General features: G+C 37.8%; 1 protein-coding gene across 6 annotated transcripts in view; it reads left to right on the plus strand.

Annotated features, from left to right (window-relative positions):
* Positions 1-21,886, plus strand: part of SS18 (SS18 subunit of BAF chromatin remodeling complex) — a 63,503-nt gene extending 41,617 nt beyond the window's left edge. For 3 of the 6 annotated variants that reach the window (XM_073331344.2, XM_078851538.1, XM_073331349.1), the window contains 6 exons: positions 10,431-10,601; positions 11,600-11,704; positions 14,024-14,116; positions 14,861-14,983; positions 16,925-17,058; positions 20,175-21,886. In XM_073331344.2, coding sequence (XP_073187445.1) covers positions 10,431-10,601; positions 11,600-11,704; positions 14,024-14,116; positions 14,861-14,983; positions 16,925-17,058; positions 20,175-20,201 — 653 coding nt within the window. In that variant the 3' untranslated portion in view covers positions 20,202-21,886. The remainder of the gene's footprint in view (positions 1-10,430; positions 10,602-11,599; positions 11,705-14,023; positions 14,117-14,860; positions 14,984-16,924; positions 17,059-20,174) is intronic. The other 3 variants (XM_073331345.2, XM_073331346.2, XM_073331348.1) reach the window with 3 other exon arrangements.
* Positions 21,887-22,071: the final 185 nt, after the last annotated feature.

A 22,071-nucleotide genomic window follows, 5' to 3' on the forward strand; every position in this document is an offset into this window, starting at 1 on the left:
ACAGCCCCCCAACCTGAAGCAAATACTCGCCAGCAACCGCACAACAAAAACACTAACCCAGGAACCTATCCTTGCAACAAAGCCCGTTGCCAACTGTGTCCACATATCTATTCAAGGGACACCATCATAGGACCTAATCACATCAGCCACACTATCACAGCCTCGTTCACCTGCACATCTGCCAATGTGATATATGCCATCATGTGCCAGCAATGCCCCCTGCCATGTAGATTGGCTAAACCGTACAGTCTTTACATAAAAGAATAAATGGACACAAATCAGATGTCAAGAATTATAACATTCAAAAACCAGTTGGAGAACACTTCAGCCTCCCTGGACACTCAATTACAGACCTAAATGTCGCAATTCTCCAACAAAAAAACTTCAGAAACAGACTCCAACAAGAAACAGCAGAACTGGAATTAATCTGCAAACTGGACATCATTAAATTAGCCTTGAATAAAGACTGGGAGTGGATGAGTCATTACACTCACTAAAAACTATTTCCCCATGCTACTTTTCCCCTTACTGTTACTCACACCTGTCAACTCTTTGAAATGGGCCATCCTGATTATCACTACAAAAGTTTTTTTTTTCTCCAGCTGATAATAGCCCACCTTAATTGATTAGTCTCGTTACAGTTGGAATGGCAACACCCATTTTTTCATGTTCTCTGTGTATGTGTATGTTCCTACTGTATTTTCCACTGCAAGTATCCGATGAAGTGCGTTTTAGCCCACGAAAGCTTATGCCCAGATAAATTTGTTAGTCTCTAAGGTGCCACGAGTACTCCTCATTTTTTTTGTTGTTAGTACTTTAATGGATTTTCAAAGAGAGGATGGAGCAGCATCTAAAGAAATCATTACTTTGCTTCACTGTGGAGCAGGAACTGTTGCTGAGACAATTATACTGGTGGAGCTGGTAACACTGCTAGTATCACACAGCTGGCCATGGAACTCTCTAGACAGTTAATGTTGATTTTGGTTAACTCTTGGAAAATTGGGGAATTTACAGAAGATGAAGAAAGCAAATGTTGAAACAATATTGAAAAAGGGTAAATGGGATGACTTTGGTTAATTATAGGCCTGTCACTCTGACATTGATCCCAGGCAGCATAACGAAACAGCTAATATGGGATTAGATTAATAAAGAATTAAAAGAGGGAAATATAATTAATGCAAATCAACATGGTTTTATGGAAAATAGATCCTCTCCAATTAACTTGGTATCTTTTTTTGATGAGATTACAAGTTTGATTCATAAGGATAAATGTATTGATGTAATATACTTAGATTTTGACTTCATACCACATAATGTTTTGATTAAAAAACTAGAAATGATCAACAGGTCACACATTAAATGGATTTTAAACTGTCTGTCTGACAGTTCTCAAAATGTAATTGTAAACAGGGAATCATCAAGCATGTGTGTTTCTAGAGGAGTCCTTCAGGGAGCGATTCGGGGCCTACGCTGTTTAACATTTTATCAGTGACCTTGAAGAAAACACAAAATCATCACTGATGAAGTTTTGTAGATGACACAAAGATTTGGGGGAATGGTAAAAAAATGAAGAGGACATGCCACTGATCCAAAGCAATCTGGATTGTGTGTTAAGCTGGGAACAAGTAAACCATATATGCTTTTTAATATGGCCAAATGTAAAGTTGTACATCTAGGAAAAAAGAAGGTAGGCCATACTTACAGGATGGAGGCTCTGTCAGCTGGACAGGGACTCCCAGTGCAATGCTGTGATCAAAAGAGCTAATTCAATTTCTGAAGTAGGATTACGGAGGTTATATTACCTCTGTATTTCACATCAGCGCAACTGCTACTGGAATACTGTGTTCATTTCTGATGTCCACAGTTCAAGAAGGATATTGATAAATTGGAGCGGGTTCAGAGAAGAGCCATAAGAATGAATAAAGGATTAGAAAACATGCCTTATAAACTTAAGGCACTCAATCTATTAACAGACAGAAGGTTAAGGAGTGACTTGATCACATTTGATACCTACATGGGGGGGAAAAATTTTGATAACTGGTTCTTCAGTCTAGCAGACAAAGTTATAACAAGATCCAGTGTCTGGAAGTTGAAGGTACACAAATTCAGACCGGAAATAAGGCACACATTTTTAAGAGTGAGGATAAAAAACTATTGGAACAACTTACCAAGGGTTGTGGTGGATTCTTTATTACTGGCAACTTTAAGATCAAGATTGGATGCTTTTCAAAAGATAAGCACTAGTTCAAACAAGCATTAAATCGGGAGTTCTGTGGCTTGTGTTATGTTGGAGGTCAGACTAGATTATCACAATGGTCCCTTCTGGCTGTGGAATCTATGAAATAGAGCACCCAAAATTAGTGGATATTTTTGACTTTAATCACTCCATGCCTCTGTCCCCTAGTATCTGCAAAATTGAGATAATAATACCATCTCACCTCAGGGATGTTGTGAAAATAAACTCATTAATGTTTGTGAAAGGGTCAGATACTATATAAGTAATGTGTTCCATAGAAAAACTCATGAAGAAATTAATAATTCAGTCTTCAGGGCAGGGTTTGAATAATGTGGTGGAAATAAGGCATGAGCCACACACTGAACTATGATGATAAAATATTATGGCTGGGGTGGCCACCCTGAACCTGAGAAGGAGCCAGAATTTACCAATGTACATTGCCAAAGAGCCACAGTAATATGTCAGCAGCCCCCCATTAGCTCCCCCTGCTCCCAGCGCCTCCCACCCACTGGCAGCCCTGTTGATCAGCGCCTCCCTCTCCCTCCCTGCACCTCCCAATCAGCTGTTTTGTGGTGTGCTGGGGAGAGGGGGAGGAACGAGGGCAGGGCAGGCTCAGGGGAGGGGGCAGGAAGGGGTGGGTGGGGGCAGGGCCTGTGGCTGAGCCAGGGGTTGAGCAGTGAGCACCCCCCGGCACATTGGAAGGTTGGCACCTATAGCTCCAGCCCCAGAGTCGGTGCCTATACAAGGAGCCGCATATTAACTTCGAAGAGCTGCATGTGGCTCTGGAGCCACACGTTGGCCACCCTTGTATTATGGTATAGCTGCTTGTTCAGTGAGTACTGTCCATCCTGTGCACTGAATGAGGAAGTGGTCTTGTGGAAAAATGCATGTGATCATGTAATTAAAAGGGGATGCATATGCTCAGGGGCTAAATTAAGGCTGCATATAGGTAACCTTTAATTATGGCACTTGCTAACTTTTGAGTGCTGAATCTGCAACATTAATATTTTTTTTAACACTTTTTCTGTGTACGCAGTTACTAGTATGAAGTCATACAGAAGTTATCATTTGAGTGATGGTATTAGTAGGATAGGAATGAAAAAACTTTTTAGTATGGCAACAAGTCCAGTAATGTGATTTGTTATCAGTATCCACTGTATTAATCATTGACTTGCACTAATTTATAAGACACCTGCTGAAGGAATGCCTTGCATGAAAATCTAGTGCCTTCACAAGATTATTTTACAAGGTCAGTCCTGTTACAACTGAAAATTTTAGTCGTCTTGGGTTTTGGAAAATGAGTGTTAATAAGTTCCACAGGTGACTCTCATATTGAAGCTGTTGTACCACTCTGAGAAAACAGCAAGGAATATTAGCCAACCTTTATGAAGAATATGGGAATGTAAAGTGGCTGAGCGAATGTGGAACAAAAACCCTTTGTCTCCCCCCTCCCCCTTTTTTTTTTTTGGTATAAAATCCTACAAGTTTATTGGTACAGTATATCGAATAAGATATTTTGCCAATTTTAACAAGACATTTTTGCTATCTGGAGACTGCTGTAAGCAGAATTTTTCAACAAACCGAAGTCTCTAGTTACTTAGAAACGACTTCCTTATGTAGATTGAACAGAATTGACCTTCCTGCATTATGGTGACAAACTATCGAACTCAAGTACTTTGATTTAATTGGGGATCGGTCCTGCTCTGAGCAGGGGGTTGGACTAGATGACCTCCTGAGGTCCCTTCCAACCCTGATATTCTATGATTCTATGTTTTAACAAAAAAGGACAAAATAAATAACACAGCCTTCTCAGGAATCCTGTTTTTCATGTCCCTCTGCAGACCACTTTGGTAGACCCCATTCCCCTGCCCAAGCTGAGATGTGAGCCAAGTATCTCTGACTCACTAGTCTCCATATACTAAACGTTAGACACATGTTGTCTACCCAGTTAAACAGCCGAAGTATAGCTCTGGATGTCATGTTTGCCTTTCCAGTTGTTGAGGGCTCATTGCAGGACTGTTTGCTGAACCTGATGGTAAGATTTTAAAGACATTTTTATTTATTTAAATATATAAAATATCCTTCCAGACTTCTGGCCACTGTACAGTAGTTACAAACAAATATGTAAGAGATCACAAACACCACTAACTCCAGTGAAGCAAACTTCTCCTTTTCCGTATACTCCAAAATCCTAAACAGCAGTCTCCTACCCAGTCAGTAAAAGACTGGAAAGATAAATTTCAGAGTAACAGCCGTGTTAGTCTGTATTCGCAAAAAGAAAAGGAGTACTTGTGGCACATTGTAAGGAGAGTGATCACTTTAGATAAGCTATTACCAACAGGAGAGTGGATTTGTGGGGTGGGGGAGAAAACCTGGATTTGTGCTGGAAATGGCCCAACTTGATTATCATACACATTGTAAGGAGAGAGATCACTTTAGATAAGCTATTACCAGCAGGAGAGTGGGGTGGGGGGAGAGAAAACCTTTTGTAGTGGTAAACACCCATTTTTTTCATGCTTTGTGTGTATATAAAGATCTTCTATACTTTCCACAGTATGCATCCGATAAAGTGAGCTGTAGCTCACGAAAGCTTATGCTCAAATAAATTGGTTAGTCTCTAAGGTGCCACAAGTACTCCTTTTCTTTTTGGAAAGATAAATGAGCCTAACATAGGGTGCTGATTGTCACACAGTTCAGGCACTAGGGAAGAAGTGATTTCAGTTGTTGAGGACCCTTCACTCTGAATGCCCTGCTACCAGCCCCTTCCCATTTAAACAGAGGGCTGTTAGTTTGAACACCTGTGCTGATTGCTATTGCCATGGTGGAACACACAAGGCAAGACAGTCTCAAATATAACCAAGACCCAACCATTTGGAATTCATAAGTAAAAAAAAAAAACGCAACATCTTAAACTTATGCATTTCATTTTATACTGACTTCAATTTCAGATGGTTTTAAAGGGTAGTTACCTATAGGAATTATACCTTGACGAAATAAAGGCATGGCTGATTGTGAACAGAGTCTGCTTTCAACAGATGCCACGTCTTACTTGTCAAATGCAAAGGTTTAAATAGTTGAACTGCTTTGAATTAGAAATATTAGGTGTTTTGCCCATCTGGCAAATTATTATTTTAGTTTCTTAAATGTCCTCTCAAAAATGAGGAGGCCTAGAAACTTCAAATCTAGTTTGCAAGGTGAAGGCCTTGTAAAGCGTCAGTTCCTTCTGCTATTTTTCAATTAGTGATACATATTGGAAAGATATTTCTGGTTTATTAGGAATAACAGATTGCTCCCTTGGCATATTAAAGGGTTAGAGATCCTGCTGAAGAATCTTTTAAGTTTTCCCTGTAACATGAGCAAGGCTTGCAAAAGGTATGAAGTTTTGTCTGTTTATCATTTGTCTGGGCTTCCAGTCACCTGTGGAGTTTCTAAGCTGCCAAGATCCTAGAAGACATTAGCAGTTAAATGTTGTATGCTTCATTGGGGTTCCTAAATGCTGCAGCAGCTCCTGCAGAGCTCCTGTGTTATAGGAATTCTTCTCACCAGTTATCAGCCCATCATAGCTAGCTGTCAGTTCCAGCTTTGTGACCAAGTACTCTTTATTTTAAAGGAGTACTTGTGGCACCTTAGAGATTAACTAATTTATTTGAGCTTAAGCTTTCGTGAGCTACAGCTCACTTCATCGGATGCATGCAGTGGAAAATACAGTGGGAAGATTGTATATACACAGAGGACATGAAACAATGGGTGTTACCGTACACACTGTAACGAGAGTGATCAGGTAAGGTGAGCTATTACTAGCAGGAGAGAAAAAAAACCTCTTGTAATGATAATCAAGGTGGGCCATGTCCAGCAGTTGACAAGAATGTGTGAGGAACGGTAGGGGGGGAAATAAACATGGGGAAATAGTTTTACTTTATGTAATGACACATTCACTCCCAGTCTGTATTCAAGCCTAATTTAATGGTGTCCAGTTTGCAAATTAATTCCAAGTCAGCAGTCTCTCGTTGGAGTCTGTTTTTGAAGTTTTTTTGTTGAAGAATTGTGACTTTTAGGTCTTTAATCGAGTGACCAGAGAGATTGATGTGTTCTCCGACTGGTTTTTGAATGTTATAATTCTTGACATCTGATTTGTGTCCATTTATTCTTTTACGTAGAGACTGTCCGGTTTGCCCAATGTACATGGCAGAGGGGCATTGCTGGCACATGATGGCATATATCACATTGGTAGCTGTGCAGGTGAACGAGGCTGTGATAGTGTGGCTGATGTGATTAGGCCCTATGATGGTGTCCCTGAATAGATATGTGGACAGAGTTGGCAACGGGCTTTGTTGCAAGGATAGTTCCTGGGTTAGTGTTTTTGTTGTGTGGTTGCCGATGAGTATTTGCTTCAGGTTGGGGGGCTGTCTGTAAGCAAGGACTGGCCTGTCTCCCAAGATCTGTGAGAGTGATGGGTCGTCCTTCAGGATAGGTTGTAGATCCTTGATGATGCTCTGGAGAGGTTTTAGTTGGGGGCTGAAGGTGACGGCTAGTGGCGTTCTGTTATTTTCTTTGTTGGGCCAGTCCTGTAGTAGGTAACTTCGGGGTACTCTTCTGGCTCTGTCACTGGAGTATAAACTGCAGAATATTTACCCTGTTTTCCACTCAGATAATAATATTTGTTAAAGCTACCCTGGACTCAATAAAAGCCATGTCTTTCCCTCCAGGGGAAAGATTTGTGGACATTTGCGAAGACATACTTTTCCTGAAAGTGAGCCCGCAAAGATAAGCGTGATTTGCTTTACACAGAGGAATCTTGTGGCCTCTTCCATGATGTAACCTCTTATCTGCAACTATAGATGAGACCATTTCAGCATTGGGTGGCAGTAAACTTCAGCATGACTGCATCTTTAACTATTCCTTCAAAAATTCTCAAGTTTTCCTATAGTTGAGAATTAACGTATAACATACTAATGGAACTCTCCTGCAATCTTCTTCCTCTGTCAGCAGTAGTCCTCACAGACATTCCCATTCTGGGCCTCTCTTCCAAAATGAACAATTCACAGTCATTGGAATATGTTCTAGAGCAGCAAACCATCAGATGGGCTGTAAATAAATCATTAATAACAATAACAACAACAAACCAGATCAAAAAGGGAGTCCTGTCATCTAATATTTTAGTTTGTTTTTTGCAGAGTGGGGGTTGTTTTTTTGTTATAGTCTTATTCAGTTTTGTATTCTAAGTATGAAACTAAATATGGCATAAAACTGTAACCGAAAAACAAACAAAAAAAAAACCACTACTGGACCCCACCCTCCAACCCTTCTAAAAAACAAACAAAAACTACACCTCCCCAACCTGCTGCATGAAATGGTTCCATTCTGGAAACTGATAGAACTCATGGTTCATCTTCTTGGTGCCATCCTTATAAAGGAGACTTGGATCAAACTGGAAAGAAGCCAAGTGCTTTGTTATTAACATAATACACAGTTAGGCTGATGCAGAGTAGTGGATTCTCATTGTGGCTTTACAAAGCATTAATGAAGTTCTAATTTAAAAAGCAAATAGGAAACCTCTACATTGCACCATGGGGAGCCAACACATTTTATCACATTGTATTGTGACTAATATTAATATTGTTAATTAACAAGCTTTCCTGAGATCTAGGAATGTTATGGCAACTAGTTTTTATTTCTTTAAGACTGTTCTTGTTCTCAGTACTTTCAGACAGAGCTGTAGTCAAGTGGAATGGTCTGAATTGTCCAATTGTTTGGAAAATCCAGAATATGAAATACAATTTCAGTTAAGTGAAAAATAATTTCAGCATCTTCATTTTAACACTTTTATTCAGTACTTTAAAATTGGAACATAGAAATTGTCATACTAGAGAACAGAAGCAGGATTTTTAATTCTGTGGTCTTAATTAATGGCCTATATTATCTTCAAAAGAAAATGTGGAACATCTGTTTTCTCCTTAATGCTGCTTTTTTGCCTCCTCTTGTTGAGAACTTTTTGGCTACCTCCCCCACTAACACACTTAGAACAGCCTCCCTCTTACTGTGCTCTTAATTAATTTAATTACAATTTGTTTAAACTAAACTGAAGTCTGTCCACTTCTGAATGAGAGCGTGCATACAGAGGTTTAATGCACTTTACAATCACACCTTCAGTTAATTTGATTTAACTTTCTTGAATGTTACCATGTAATATTCCTCTTATAAGTCTATCCTCAAAATTGGCTGCTTTTAGCTAGTTTTCTGCCATTAAATTTCTGCTATGATACTTTCTGCTCCTAGTTTAGCACCTGACCATTTAAAAAAAAGAAAAGAAAAAATTATTTTTAATAGTTTAAGTTTTGATTTGTTATGCTGTTTTAAAGGATTTTAATACAGATCAGGATTTAGAAAAGAAACAGACATACAAACAATTTAGCACCTTGTTGGACTTTTCTTGCCCTAATGATCTTAATAGTGGAATAACGTAGACTCTTCACATTTTACCTCTTGTTAAGATTTAGTGAAATCTGATACCTTAACCTCCCTGTGATGACACCATGAAGGGAGAAGGGATTCTAATATTTCTTTAAAAAGTAGTTTAATCTAATCTATAATCACATCATATGGTTGTCAGTACAGGGCAGAGTTAAGGTTGTTTGAATGCTGTTATAAATTTAGCCTTGTCTCTGAATTTTCTGAGTTTATAATGCTTTTGTTTTAGGATAATTAAACTTTTTATTATTTATTTGTATTGTGGTAGTGCCTTGGTGGCCCAGTCATGGACTAGAACCCCATTGGGCTAGACATGTAACGAAAATACTATCCTGGCTCTAGACAGCTTTTAATCTAAGTAACATACATTTAAAAAAATATATGTAATTACTGATGTGTACTTCCAATCTTAACTGCAGTGTAGTTTTAATCTGAGAATATTGTAGTAGGAACAAAGTGACCTCTGTAGTTACAGTTGCATGAGAATTATGCATTTCTTGCAGATTAAATTCAGTGGTGATAAATGCAAAGTAATGCACGTTAGAAAACATCCCAATTATACATACAGTATGATGGGGTCTAAATTAGCTGTTACCACTCAAGAAAGAGATCTTGGAGTCATTGTGGATAGTTCTCTGAAAACATCTGCTCAGTGTGCAGTGGCAGTCAAAAATGCTAACAGAATGTTAGGAAGCATTAGGAATGGGATAGATAATAAGACAGAAAATATTATGCCACTATATAAATCCATGGTACACCCACCCCTTGAGTCCTCTGTGCAGTTCTGGTTGCCCCAATCTAAAAAAAAGGTACATTAGAAATGGAAAAGGTGCAGAGAAGGGCAGCAAAAAGGATTAAGGGTATGGAACAGCTTCCATATAAGGAAAGATTAAAAAGACTTGGACTATTCAGCTTGGAAAAGAGACAACTAAGGGGGAGATATGATAGAGATTTATAAAATCATGAATGGTGTGGAGAAAGTGAATAAGGAAATGTATTTACCTCTTCACTTCATACAAGAACCAGAGGTCACCCGATGAAATTAATAGGCAGCAAGTTTAAAACAAACAAAAGGAAGTATTTCATACAATGCACAGTCAACCTGTGGAATTTGTTGCCAAGGGTTGTTATGAAGGCCAGAGCTATAATTGGATTAAAAAGACTTAAATAATTTCATGAAGGGTAGGTCCATGAATTTCAATGATGCCTCCCCATGCTCTGGGTTTCCCTAGCCTCTGACTGCCAGTTGCTGGGACTGGATTATGGGATGGATCACTTGATGATTTCGCTGTTCTATTCATTCCCTTTCAAGCATCTGGCATTGGCCAGTGTCTGAAGACAAGATTTTGGCTAGATGGACCTTTGGTCTGATCCAGAATGGAAATGGAGTGGAAATGGTTCCATTAACTTTGAGCATGAGGAAAATAGGAATGAAAAATACAACATGCCCATTGTTTTGTTTTGTTTTTAAAAAGCTGTAACACCTTCTTGCAACCATCTTCATCCTTTTGGAGAAGTTCTGTTCTGTAAATTCGTGACTGAATTAATTACCTCAGCTTGCATAACTCCAGAATTAAGCAATGCTAGATGGTACTGCTTTTGACATATATGTGTGGATTTGGTTATTAATAGTTTAAGATTTGATTTGTTACGTTGTTTTAAAGTATTTTAATACAGATCACGATTTAGAAAAGACATTATAGTTGCTTTTTTCCCCCCTCTACAGGTCCAATGATGCACCAGCAGCCACCTCCTTCCCAGCAATATAGTATGCCACAGGGAGGTGGGCAACATTACCAGGGCCAGCAGCCACCAATGGGAATGATGGGCCAAGTTAACCAAGGAAATCACATGATGAGTCAGAGACAGATTCCTCCGTATAGGCCACCACAGCAAGGTAAGACTCTACATTGAACTTCTCAGATTAGTTTAAATAACGATCTTGGCAATTTTTGTAAATAGTTTTTTGTCTACATCATATTTGAACGAAATTGCTATGTGCACAATTTCAGGTTTCTTTGTCTCCAGTATATTTTTTCCTCCTTCTTAAACGTAGCTCTTGCAGCAGAAAAGCTACTAGTTTGGACATGAATTTTGAAATTTATATCTCTTTTGTTTCAAGCTCATTTCTGAATAAAAAGAGTGTCCAAAGAGTTTACACCCCAGAGAACCTGCTGTATGAAGAAGTAGAATTCAGTTTGTTGTCACAAAAGTTTGATATGTTTGGAAAATAATTAAATAACCCATTTGGTTCTAAAATTGCTCAACCACTAGAGGAAAGTGAGAGAAAATATAATTATATTCCACAGTCTTGTAATTTTTTTCTTAACTGCAGTCCTCTTTAAAAGATAGTCTGTATTTTTCTTGATGCATAGCTTAGTGCTGTTGCTGTTTTACATGTGTTCTTAAAATGAACTCTGAGCTAGAGTCACATACAGTAGAACCTCAGAGTTACGAACTGACCAGTCAATCACACAGGTCAATTAGAACCAGAAGTACACAATCAGATAGCAGCAGAGCCAAATACGGTACACTACTGTGTTAAACATTAAACTACTAAAAAATAAAGGGAAAGCAGCATTTTTCTTCTGCATAGTAAAGTTTCAAAGCTGTATTAAGTCAATGTTCAGTTGTAAACGTTTGAAAGAACCATAATGTTTTGTTCAGAGTTACGAACAACCTCCATTCTTGAGGTGTTCGTAACTCTGAGGTTCTACTGTATATGCTATGGAGTCTAGTGCAGCCAAGCAAGTAGATGAAATATGTTGTCTGAAATGCAACAGCGTGGGTGGGGAGTACATTTGAGAAACATTTCTCATACTAAAACCAGAAATTAGCAAGCTTGTTAACAGAAAAAACAAGATACTTATGTATTGACTGGTTGTGGTTTTTCAGGCCCACCACAGCAGTACTCAGGCCAGGAAGACTATTATGGGGACCAATACAGTCATGGTGGACAAGGTCCTCCAGAAGGCATGAACCAGCAATATTACCCTGATGGTAATCTCTCATAATGTTAACTTTCCCATTTTCTATACCTGCCCAATATCAATGTAGACAGCTACTCAAAAACTATAGAATGGGGTGAAAATAGTTAGTAACTGATCACCATAACAGATCTTGTATTTATAAAAGCTTCTAAATTCAGAATTGTTACTATAATTTAAGATGCTAAAGAGAACTAATTTTACAGCTTGCTCAAAGTACATCATTTGTAATACTTTTATTTTGACACCCTAATATTGGCTTTCATATTCTATAATGAGAATCCTCTCATTTAGCTACAAGTATGGAGGGTTCTTCTGTGTATGTATAATAACTGATCTGAATTAAAGCAGTCATGTTATACATCTGCTTTATGATACTGTATGTGTACAAAGAGACAGAGTATATATTTTTATAGCTAGAATACAGAAATAAAAAAACTTGCTTATAAGCATAATGTTTTGTTTTTTTATGATCTTATCCTATAACATAATTTATTTTTGATTTTAAGAACAAATTGCACAAATGTTTTGTTGCTGCTGTGGTGTGGGCCTTAAGCATACATACTGCTTGATAAAGGCATAAGATAGTCCCAGCCCTGAGGAGCTTGTTTGTTGAAAGGCATGGTCCTGTGGAATTCCCTCAATGCCTTCAGATCAGACTCTACATTAACATTACACAAATCAGTCCTTTTTCCTCTTTGAAGTAAGAGATCTGTATATAGTGTATTTGAACAAGGGGAATCAGGATTATACTGTAAGTTAGAAGATGGGGTTCCTTTTTTAATTTGTTTTGGTTTTGCTTAGGGAGAGGTTGGGTGAACAAACTGTATTTGTGGAAAAATACTGGCTGACTCATAGCTATTGTGATAGCCTGCTTGCCACTTAATGGTGTGTTTTGCGAAGTCCAAGGAACATGGTAATAGTAACAATTTTAAAAACATTCATAGCTCAATAAACCTCAAATCCTATCAGCTTTTCAGAGCAAAATTTGTAAACACTTATTGAAATGAATTATTTATTTGAATTTAAAGTTTTAATTTTTAAAAATCAATATTTTAGCCAGGGCTAAAGCTATTGTATATAGGCGTGGGCATCTGATTTTCATTTGTGTACATTCAAAGATATTTCACAAGCTATGTTAAATCATATCATACAGTCTTAGTTCTGGAACTTATATTGTGTTATACACATGATCTCATTTACTCTGTCCAAAAAAGAGTTAGCTGCATAACTTTCAAATAGTTAAAGGTAATTCATGCATTTAATGCATTTAATGCATTCAGTTGAACATTATCAGTACAGATGAATTTACAAGGATCCACCATATTCTGTTAACTTCAGCAAGTATTATTGTTAAACAGCAGTGGATATGTTAAAATAATAATCTATAAAAATGTATACTAATAATGATGTAGGAGCGTCAGAGTCAGTTTTTAAGACGTTTGTGTTTAGTTCTTCATTTGTACCAAAGACCATTTATTTTTAGAACTTCTTGCTCTCTGCCTTATTTAGGCACTTTGATAAAATTTGTGCTAAAATTTTAACAAAATGAAAGCTTGTTCTCATGACTTGAGTTTCGCAAGAGGACACTATGATGGTAGTACATTTTAGTAATCTGCAGGAGAAATATATTGGGTCTTAAAACAACAAACAGGTAGGGTATTTTTCTCATGTTTTGGTTCCTAAGCCAGAGGGACCCATAGCCTCTGAAATTGAAGCTTCTTTTTTAATGATTGTGCTGATGAATGAGATTCTCCAGGGAAAATGTCGTCTTAAGATTGCTAGGAATGATGTTTGTGGGGGAAAAAATCAGCCTTGAGAAGTTTTTCTTTTGACACTTCTGAGCAAAATTTGCTATAAAAATATGTGATTCATAACTTCATTGAGCTTTGTTATATTTCACACTACTTTTAGCATATGCTTTTGAATTGGAGATCAGCCAAACAGGTGTTAGACAAAGTATGATAATTGCGTCCTTTGTTCATTCTAATTTAATTCAGGTTATTTACATGTGAAAGGCCTAAATGCTTTCATTTTTTTAAAATAAAAGATAAAGTACTTTTTCCCACCAACAAAGATTATCAGAAGGTTAAGACCATCCCTGCCTATGATGTTGCTAAAACTAGTGCATTAAGCTTTTGTTCCCTGTCACATGTTAATTCAATATGAAAGGAAATCATATTGGTAAATCTTTGGCTAATACAATTGAAAAATCTTTTTTATGTATTTCCAGTTGACTTTTTTTTTGATTTTTCTGAAAGATGAAATATTTTTAGGGTTTTCACTCAGAGGCCATTAACGTTTCTTCCTGTCTCTTGTCGAATTGATGTAGGTCATAATGATTACGGTTATCAGCAACCGTCGTATCCTGAACAAGGCTACGATAGGCCTTATGAGGATTCCTCACAACATTACTACGAAGGAGGTATCTATATACCTTCACACACATACGCACATACATTCCCTTCCCTCCCCCACCACCTATGGGAACGAAAATTCGTGCACAAAACAATTTATACCCATGCAAAGCTCTTGTAGAATACTAGTTGCTGGCTGTCTTGAAAATTGCAGGGAACTTGAAGCATTCAAAATAATTTCTTGCAAACATCTAAAATATATAACCATAATTTGCCATTTCTAACAACAGTAAAATGACTAAAACACTGTTAGAGAACTTTTTTTTCCAATGGAAATTTTTTATTTAAACATAAATCCATTGGTTCACTTGTGTATATATATTTTTTTTTGTGTGTGTGTGTGTGTGTATATGTATATATATATGTATATATATATAAATATAGTGCCATTAGGAAACAGCTTGCTGATCTTGTGTAGCTAGTCTGTGCTCTCGTAGATGTCTTTAATTTTGTCTTTTTTTATTTTATTTAGCATAGTCATGATCTTATGACTGTGATGTTCCAGTAAATATACTGGTTGTTTGGCAGAGATGCTGAAAAAGCTGCAGTTCAACCTTGCAAACTTGGCTTTAACTGCAGTTTGTTTGGCCGAATTCCTTCTTTTTGGTTTGAGTTTTCTTTGTTTTATTAAGTTTTTGAAATCAAGATTGCATTTTCATTTTGTTCATGTGTTGTTGGCTGTCCATCTTAGAGAGAAATAGAAGTGTAGTAAACATCTTTAATTGTTTTTTTTTCTTGCAACCGTTTTGCAGGAAACTCGCAGTATGGTCAGCAGCAAGATGCATATCAAGGACCTCCTCAGCAGCAGGGTTACCCTCCACAACAGCAGCAGTACACAGGCCAGCAAGGTTATCCAGGACAACAGCAGGGTTATGGTAAGTAGCTGACAACAAGCTAGTTCTCACAAGGAAGACTATGAGTGAGATCCTCATCTCTGCTTAAGCCCCTTTATGGTGGGTGAAATGGCTGGACCAATATAAAGGGGCCCTAAAATCCCTGTATTCAGCTGGGGGAGGAGTCCCCCAGCACAGAAATTGCAGAATACAGCTTCCTGAGGGGGTGGAGCTGTGGCCAGGAGGGGGATATTGGGGCAGCACATAGCACTGCAGAGGTTCTAGACTGTGTTGCGGCCCATAGGAGAGGTATATGTAACTTAGGCCGGTCCCAGAGCTAAGTTATACTGAGGGCCTTTCCAGTCCATACAGGAGCCTAGGATCAGGAGAGCACAAAAATAGCTATCTTAACCCCATAAAGCCGTCTTAATTCCCTGTGCTGCTGGGCTTCCAGTTCTGTGTTGCACCTCTTAGACACTCAGCATAGACTCTCACCTAACATTTATGTACTAGAGTTGAGCTTGGATCATTAAGTTCTTGCTTTCTCTGATGATATTTGTACCACTACTGTAACAAAAAATACTTGCACAGCTGTAGTCTTAAGAGATAATTTTGTGCTAGTACTAAGAATTTCCCCACACTAATGTATGGTAGCATTGGAAAACCACATTATTATTGTTAGGACTGTTAACCGCTTGGATTCATAACAAGGAGCACAGAGTGCATGTGTTTTTTTTCTGCAGATTTTGAATCAGAACAGAGCATACTACACATTTTAAATTGTCCTTGCTTTCGTACTGTAAAAAGTTACACATTCATCTTAAAATAAACATCCTCTCAAAAATTGACCGTGAAAACCAGTTCCATAATTTGTATGTGAGATTGTGTATGCAGTCATGATTGTGCGTGTAAATACTAGTTTCAGATCTGACCTAGTTGGGTTCGTGGTAGTGCTTTGTAAAGGATCTAGTTAGATTTGGGAGAGTTTCTTTTTGAAGTTGGGACTGGAGTGTTATAGTTTTGAAATATTCTCGTGTGTACCCAGAGCATTAAAAAAGCAAATAAATAAAATCTGACAAATTTGACTCATTTTTTCCATACACTCATTTTGAAAATCTGGGGTTCAGAATAAAAACATTAGAAGAAAGAGGTGAAACAAATATGATAGAACTGCTTATCCACACACACACCATGATTTGCACACCCAAACTAGCTCACTTTTCGATTAGTTTCTTAAGTAGATAATGACGTCTTAAATTAATATATTTAATTCTTTTTTACAAAATCTCTTATGAACATTTACTAGTAAACTGTAAAGAATTATCATAAATAAAACTGAACTACGTTTGTGAGATGAACAAAGTACATTTTGGGATGTAGTATCCGTGCTTTACTTAATATTTATCTGCTTACTCATTAATTCGCAAAAAATCAATTATTTGCAGTCAGCGTCCCAGTAATTATTATGAATCCTCAAGGCTCTGTCCCACACCAGGAGAAGCACAGAGAACTGAGGCAGCATAGTTCAGGTGGATGTGATGCCTGAAGAGAATGGTAATGGAATATGGAGATTTTATCCTCTAGATCATCACTTTGAACCTCTCACAGATCCAAAGTTACCAAATTTGTTACCATCTGATGGCTGCTCAGTGATTAGGTAAAATGTGCACTTGTCAGCACTGAATCAAATTGCTGTCTACGCAAGTCACATTTTGCTCCAGAAACAGATCTGCCTGTTTGTGTAAGAGCAAGCACCCCTTCACCAGTTGTAGAACTTTATGGCTCTGTCTGGTCTTCAGGGGATCCAGTGGCAGGCACCAAAGAATGTAACTCTCTGTATTTGCCGTATGTATGTGGTTACCTACTTTAAGCTTGTTAAGTAATGGTGGTATTTCCTTGGTGTGTTCCTAGTTGCACAATGCAATATTTTTACCATTCTTTTCTTCACCCCTCCCTTTTTTTATTTGTCTTAATGATTTGCAGGTCCTTCACAGAGTGGTCCAGGACCTCAGTATCCTAACTATCCACAAGGGCAAGGCCAGCAGTATGCAGCTTATAGGCCCACACAGCCTGGACCACCACAGCCACCACAACAGAGGCCTTATGGATATGACCAGGTACAACTTTGTTTAGTAAAATCTACTAATTCTTGTGTGTTAATTTTACTGTTTTATTAATGAATGTTGGGGTATTGTCTCCCCTGGATGGATATATGTAACTCTCATTGCTTTTTATTTCCATTGGAATTATTCACATGCAGCTGGGAGAGTTGATTAGTCTATATCATTCTTTTCTGATTTGGCCAGACAATACTAAACTTTGCAAAGCTACTGTGTTATAAACAGCTCACCACTGTATCAAAATTAATGTGAATCATTTTAGCCTAGTGATGAGAGTGACTTCAGTGGAAGTTGAGGGTACTAAGCATCTTGCAGGGTCACATTTTATTATTGCTCTATATTGAACGTGGCTGAATGCCTTTTTTTTCTTTTCTTTTTTTTTTTTTTTAAAGCATTCCCTTAGGGGCAAATCCAGCCACCCTTCTTGGCAGCTACAAAGGGCAACTAGCCTGCCCAAGCAGTGTAATTTTGCTGCGTAGTTGTTGGGAGGGACCCATGCAGACTGGAATCCTCAGTTTGTACTGGTTCCCGGCATGGCAGTGTACGGGGAGGGCAGAGCCTGAGGATCCCCAGGAAACTGAGTAAGAGCCTGTAGAGGCTATTCCAGCCATTGGACCAGAGTGGCTCAGCAGCTGTTTAATGGCCATGGAGAAGGGAGAATTGATTTCTTCCTCTCTGTTCCTTGTACATGTGCCTAGTTATTAAGATTAGACATAGAGCAGAGGATTTTCTCCTTTATGTGTTACAAGCTACAAAACAGCAAATGTTGCCTAGTATCTCTCTGAATGTTATATTGTAAACTTTATTAAAATAGAGGCCTTTACTCTCCTGGGCATAAGGAAGCTGGACATTATGAGTGAATATATATTACTACACAGCTAGGATTTTTTAACAATAAAATCTTAATAATTTGTCCACAAGCAACTTTGAACAAGACTATTTAGACTTTGAACAAGAAAAACATATTTCCCATGAGTAACTGTGGTTAGAGTACCTTCAGGGAGAACAGATTTCTCTCTGTACACACATATGTTAAAAGGGGGCGGGGGAAAGCAACAAAACCTTGTTAAACTCGAGAAGTGCAACAACTTTTTAGCCCCGAGTCTTAAAAAATAGTTTAGTGTACGAAGGGCCATAGTTCCAAATGCAAGAAGTAGGCGTAGAAAAATGCTTTGAGAGAGTGAGGGGGAACAGAGGGGAAAAGAAGTTTTTATTTGCTGAATTTCTTACAAATCATTCTGGTGTGGGCCAGGGATAACTTCTCTCCCTCTGCAAAGGTTCTAGTCCTCCAGTTTCTTGAATAATCCAAGTTCCAAGGGGAATCCATTTGTGGAAGACTTTCCCTGTTCTCCCCAGTAGCACTGCTCCCCTAGGAACTGTGCTATTTTTGGCAGCTGCCCTGAAAACCACCTCCTGTGGGTGAGCAGTGCTTTATGGTGAGAGAAACAATCTAAGGTAATGCTGGCATTATCAGAAGTGTTTTATGCTGCATTACCTTGGTGGGATTGAGGGGTGACTGTGCTGTGTAGAGTGGTCATTCCCAAACATGCCCCCTTGTTTTCTGCAAATCCTGAACCCCATTGTGTACCTGCAGCGAGCCTATGTATGATCATGAGAAGCATGTACTGATGTCTCTGCTCCAACCTTTGCCGTTCACCCCAGATATATCAGAAAAGATCAGAGGAATTGGAGGAGAGTAATGAGGCCAGTATTTCTATGCATCATATGCATCAAATCTGTGGATTAAGTATGTATTAGCAGGGCTGTTATAAGCAAGACACAAGAAATAATTTTTCCACTCTACTCCATGCTGATTAGGCCTCAACTGGAGTATTATGTCCAGTTCTGGGCACCACATTGCAGGAAAGATGTGGACAAATTCAAAAAAGTCCAGAGAAGAGCAACAAAAATGATTAAAGGTCTAGAAAACATGACCTATGAGGGAAGATTGAAAAATATTGGGTTTATTTAGTCTGGAGAAGAGAAGACTGAGGGCAGGTCTACGCTACCGCTTAAGTTGATGTAATTTATATTGTTCCGGGGTGTGAAAAAAACACCCCCCTCGAGTGACTCAGGTTACAGCGAACTAAGCGCTGTCCACTCTAGCACTGTGTCAGTGGGAGATGTTCTCCTGCTGACGTAGATTCCACCTCTCGTGCAGGTGGAGTAATTATGCTGATGGGAGAGTGCTCTCCTGTTGGCATAGAGTGTCTTCCCACAGCGCCAGTGTAGTGCTTCTGGTGTAGACCTGCCTTGAGAGGGGACATAAGTTTTCAAGTACATAAAAGGGTGTTACAAGGAGGAGGGAGAAAAATTGTTCTCCTTAACCTCTGAGGGTAGGACAAGAAGCAATGAGCTTAAACTGCAGCAAGGGCAGTTTAGGTTGGACATTAGGAAAAACTTCCTAACTCTCAGGGTGCTTAAGCACTGGAATAAATTGCCCAGGGAGGTTGTGGAATCTCCATCATTGGTGATTTTTAAAAGCAGGTTAGACAAATACCTGTCAGGGATGGTCTAGATAAAACCTAGTCCTGCAATTCTATGATTCCCATAGGACAAGTTGGCCATCTACATCTTAATGGTTGCCTAGATGTGCCTTGGATCACACAGATTTTTGAACTACATGTGTTAGTCTATTCTATGGTGCTCTGAAAATATGTGGACAGTACTTATGAGTTAAAGGCTGAGTGGATACCTTAACTTTGAATTTCTGTGCTTTTGTATGTAATTTAATTCTTTCAGTGCTGCTCAAATTCCAGTTTAGTATTCAACCGTTCTATTGTATTCTTTGTTAGAGACAGTTTTACCATAATCTGTTTTAAATTTTTAATCTCTTTTATTTAATCTTTTATTAATTACCAATACCAATTCAAGAAAAATTGTTCAGACAGAATTAAACTCCAGGCCATAAACATATAATCAGCAGTGTAATTTACAGACTAATTTAGAGAACTTCTGAGATGAAACACTGTCCCATGTATATGAATAAAAATGAATGTTTTCAAGTGTGTTGGATTCTTAGTGGCATGACTTTTTTGGATACTGCCTTGTTTCAACTTTTACTATATATAAAAAAATCATTATCTAATCATATTTTTAAATTTATCTTTTAGGGGCAATATGGAAACTATCAGCAGTGAAAAAGTACTTACATTCCAGTATCTATTAGCAGCCATATTGTCTCCTCAGCACTGTGGACATCTCCCTGTGAAGAGAATCTCCCATTCCATCTAGCTTTTGGAAAAATATTGTGGATAAATGGCTGTTTTACAATATCCAGTCTTTATGGGCTAGTTATAAAAGGCTGTAGCCTCTCAAAAACTCTGATTTCACATCTATACTCTAGATGGCAATATTGGACAGAAAATGCATTGACATAACCAGTTTTCATTGAGTTCGGAACTGTGCATCAAACAGACTGTTACAGACTGAAAGGCGTGAAAAGCTTTGTATGTTTATGAAGGTTATGGGAATTTAATATTTTTTCCACAGATTCTTTTGTAAGGGGAAGGGGGAAATGTACACTTTTTACAGCAGCAATATTTTGTATATTACGTTTTTCATGTGATGAATATGCAAGACAGTACACTACTCACTGGGCAGGATCAAAAATCTGCTATTAATATGGATGGGGGCATGGTAAATGCTTGATTGTGTTGGTCTCAAAATGGTGTATAATAAAGGTGAATAAAGACATAGTATACTGTACATTACCGATAGGCTCGTGTACAAAGAATTGAATCCCAGTTACCTAAACAGGAAGGTAATCAAGAACAGTATGATATAGTCTTGTGCAAAGAATTAATTTTTTAAGCTTTCCAATTTTTCTGAGTGAAGCATTTTTGTAAAGATGGTTTCTAACGTAGTTTGACAATTTTTTGCAACATGGTTTAGCACCCAGAAAAATTGTTGAAACTGTAGGTTGTTTTGTCACAGCTTAACATAAACCAAGCTGTAATCCCTTTCTAATTGCAGTAACAAAGAACATGACAATGTTAATTTTACCTGGTTTGAATATGCAAAGAATTAAAAAAACTAATACTGAAGACAGGTCAAACTGTATTTGTGTAGTGTATTTTAACCTTTAGTTGGATAATTTGTATGTAACAAACTAGCATAGAAGAATTTGTAAACCTCTATCTAAACTTTCTTAACTGGGAATTAATACCTTTAGAAAGGGGGCATTTTTTGTGTGTATCCATTTTTCTTACTAGTTAATATGAGACCAAGGTATGTTTTAGATTATCACATATAAACCTGCTGGTGAGGTAAATGCCAAATTTTGTTGTGAACTGCATTGATGCTTATAATGTTGCATGTGAGATAGAGCAGCCCGCTGATCAATAGCGTAGTAGGCAAATTGGTTTTGAGACCATCCTGTGACTGTAGTTCAGATATGTGAAGGGATATTCTGTTGTGCAAGAATACATGCATTCAGGACTTCTTGGCAACCTTTATGAAGGACGTAACTTAAAAATAAAATTAGCCCAGGGATAAAATAATATTTTTTTCACAGTTGGCCATGATGTTTTAACAGGGAGAAAGCAATTGTAATACATAGTATTTGAATGAGCAAAACATACACGAAAATCAAAATTTTCAATTTGTCCATTGTTTTTAAAGGGAGAACTTTTTTTTTTTTTAAGCTTAAAGTTGATCAGTAGAAAATGCACATCAAGGTTTGAACAGATAACGCATGAGGAGCATTATTATGAATGAAATGCTTGTAGGTTCTGTGCCAATTTTCCACCACTGTGTACTTCATTGCTATTTAAAACTGTACTCCATCAACTCTAAAGGAAGAATAAATTATTTGTGATTTTAATTTGCTCATTTGTTTCTTTAAATTAGATTTCTATCACTCTGATGTCTCATCTGGAGACTTTGCTGTGAGTTTTTATTTTATAGACGTTGGTCCGGGATAACCAAAATATATTTGCATTCTAGGACTTTATCAAAATTCTCTTGCCATAGCCAAGTTAATTAGAATTAACTGTTCAGTAATCAGCA

This window comes from Lepidochelys kempii, chromosome 2 (assembly GCF_965140285.1).
Source record: "Lepidochelys kempii isolate rLepKem1 chromosome 2, rLepKem1.hap1, whole genome shotgun sequence".
NCBI lineage: Eukaryota > Metazoa > Chordata > Testudines > Cheloniidae > Lepidochelys > Lepidochelys kempii.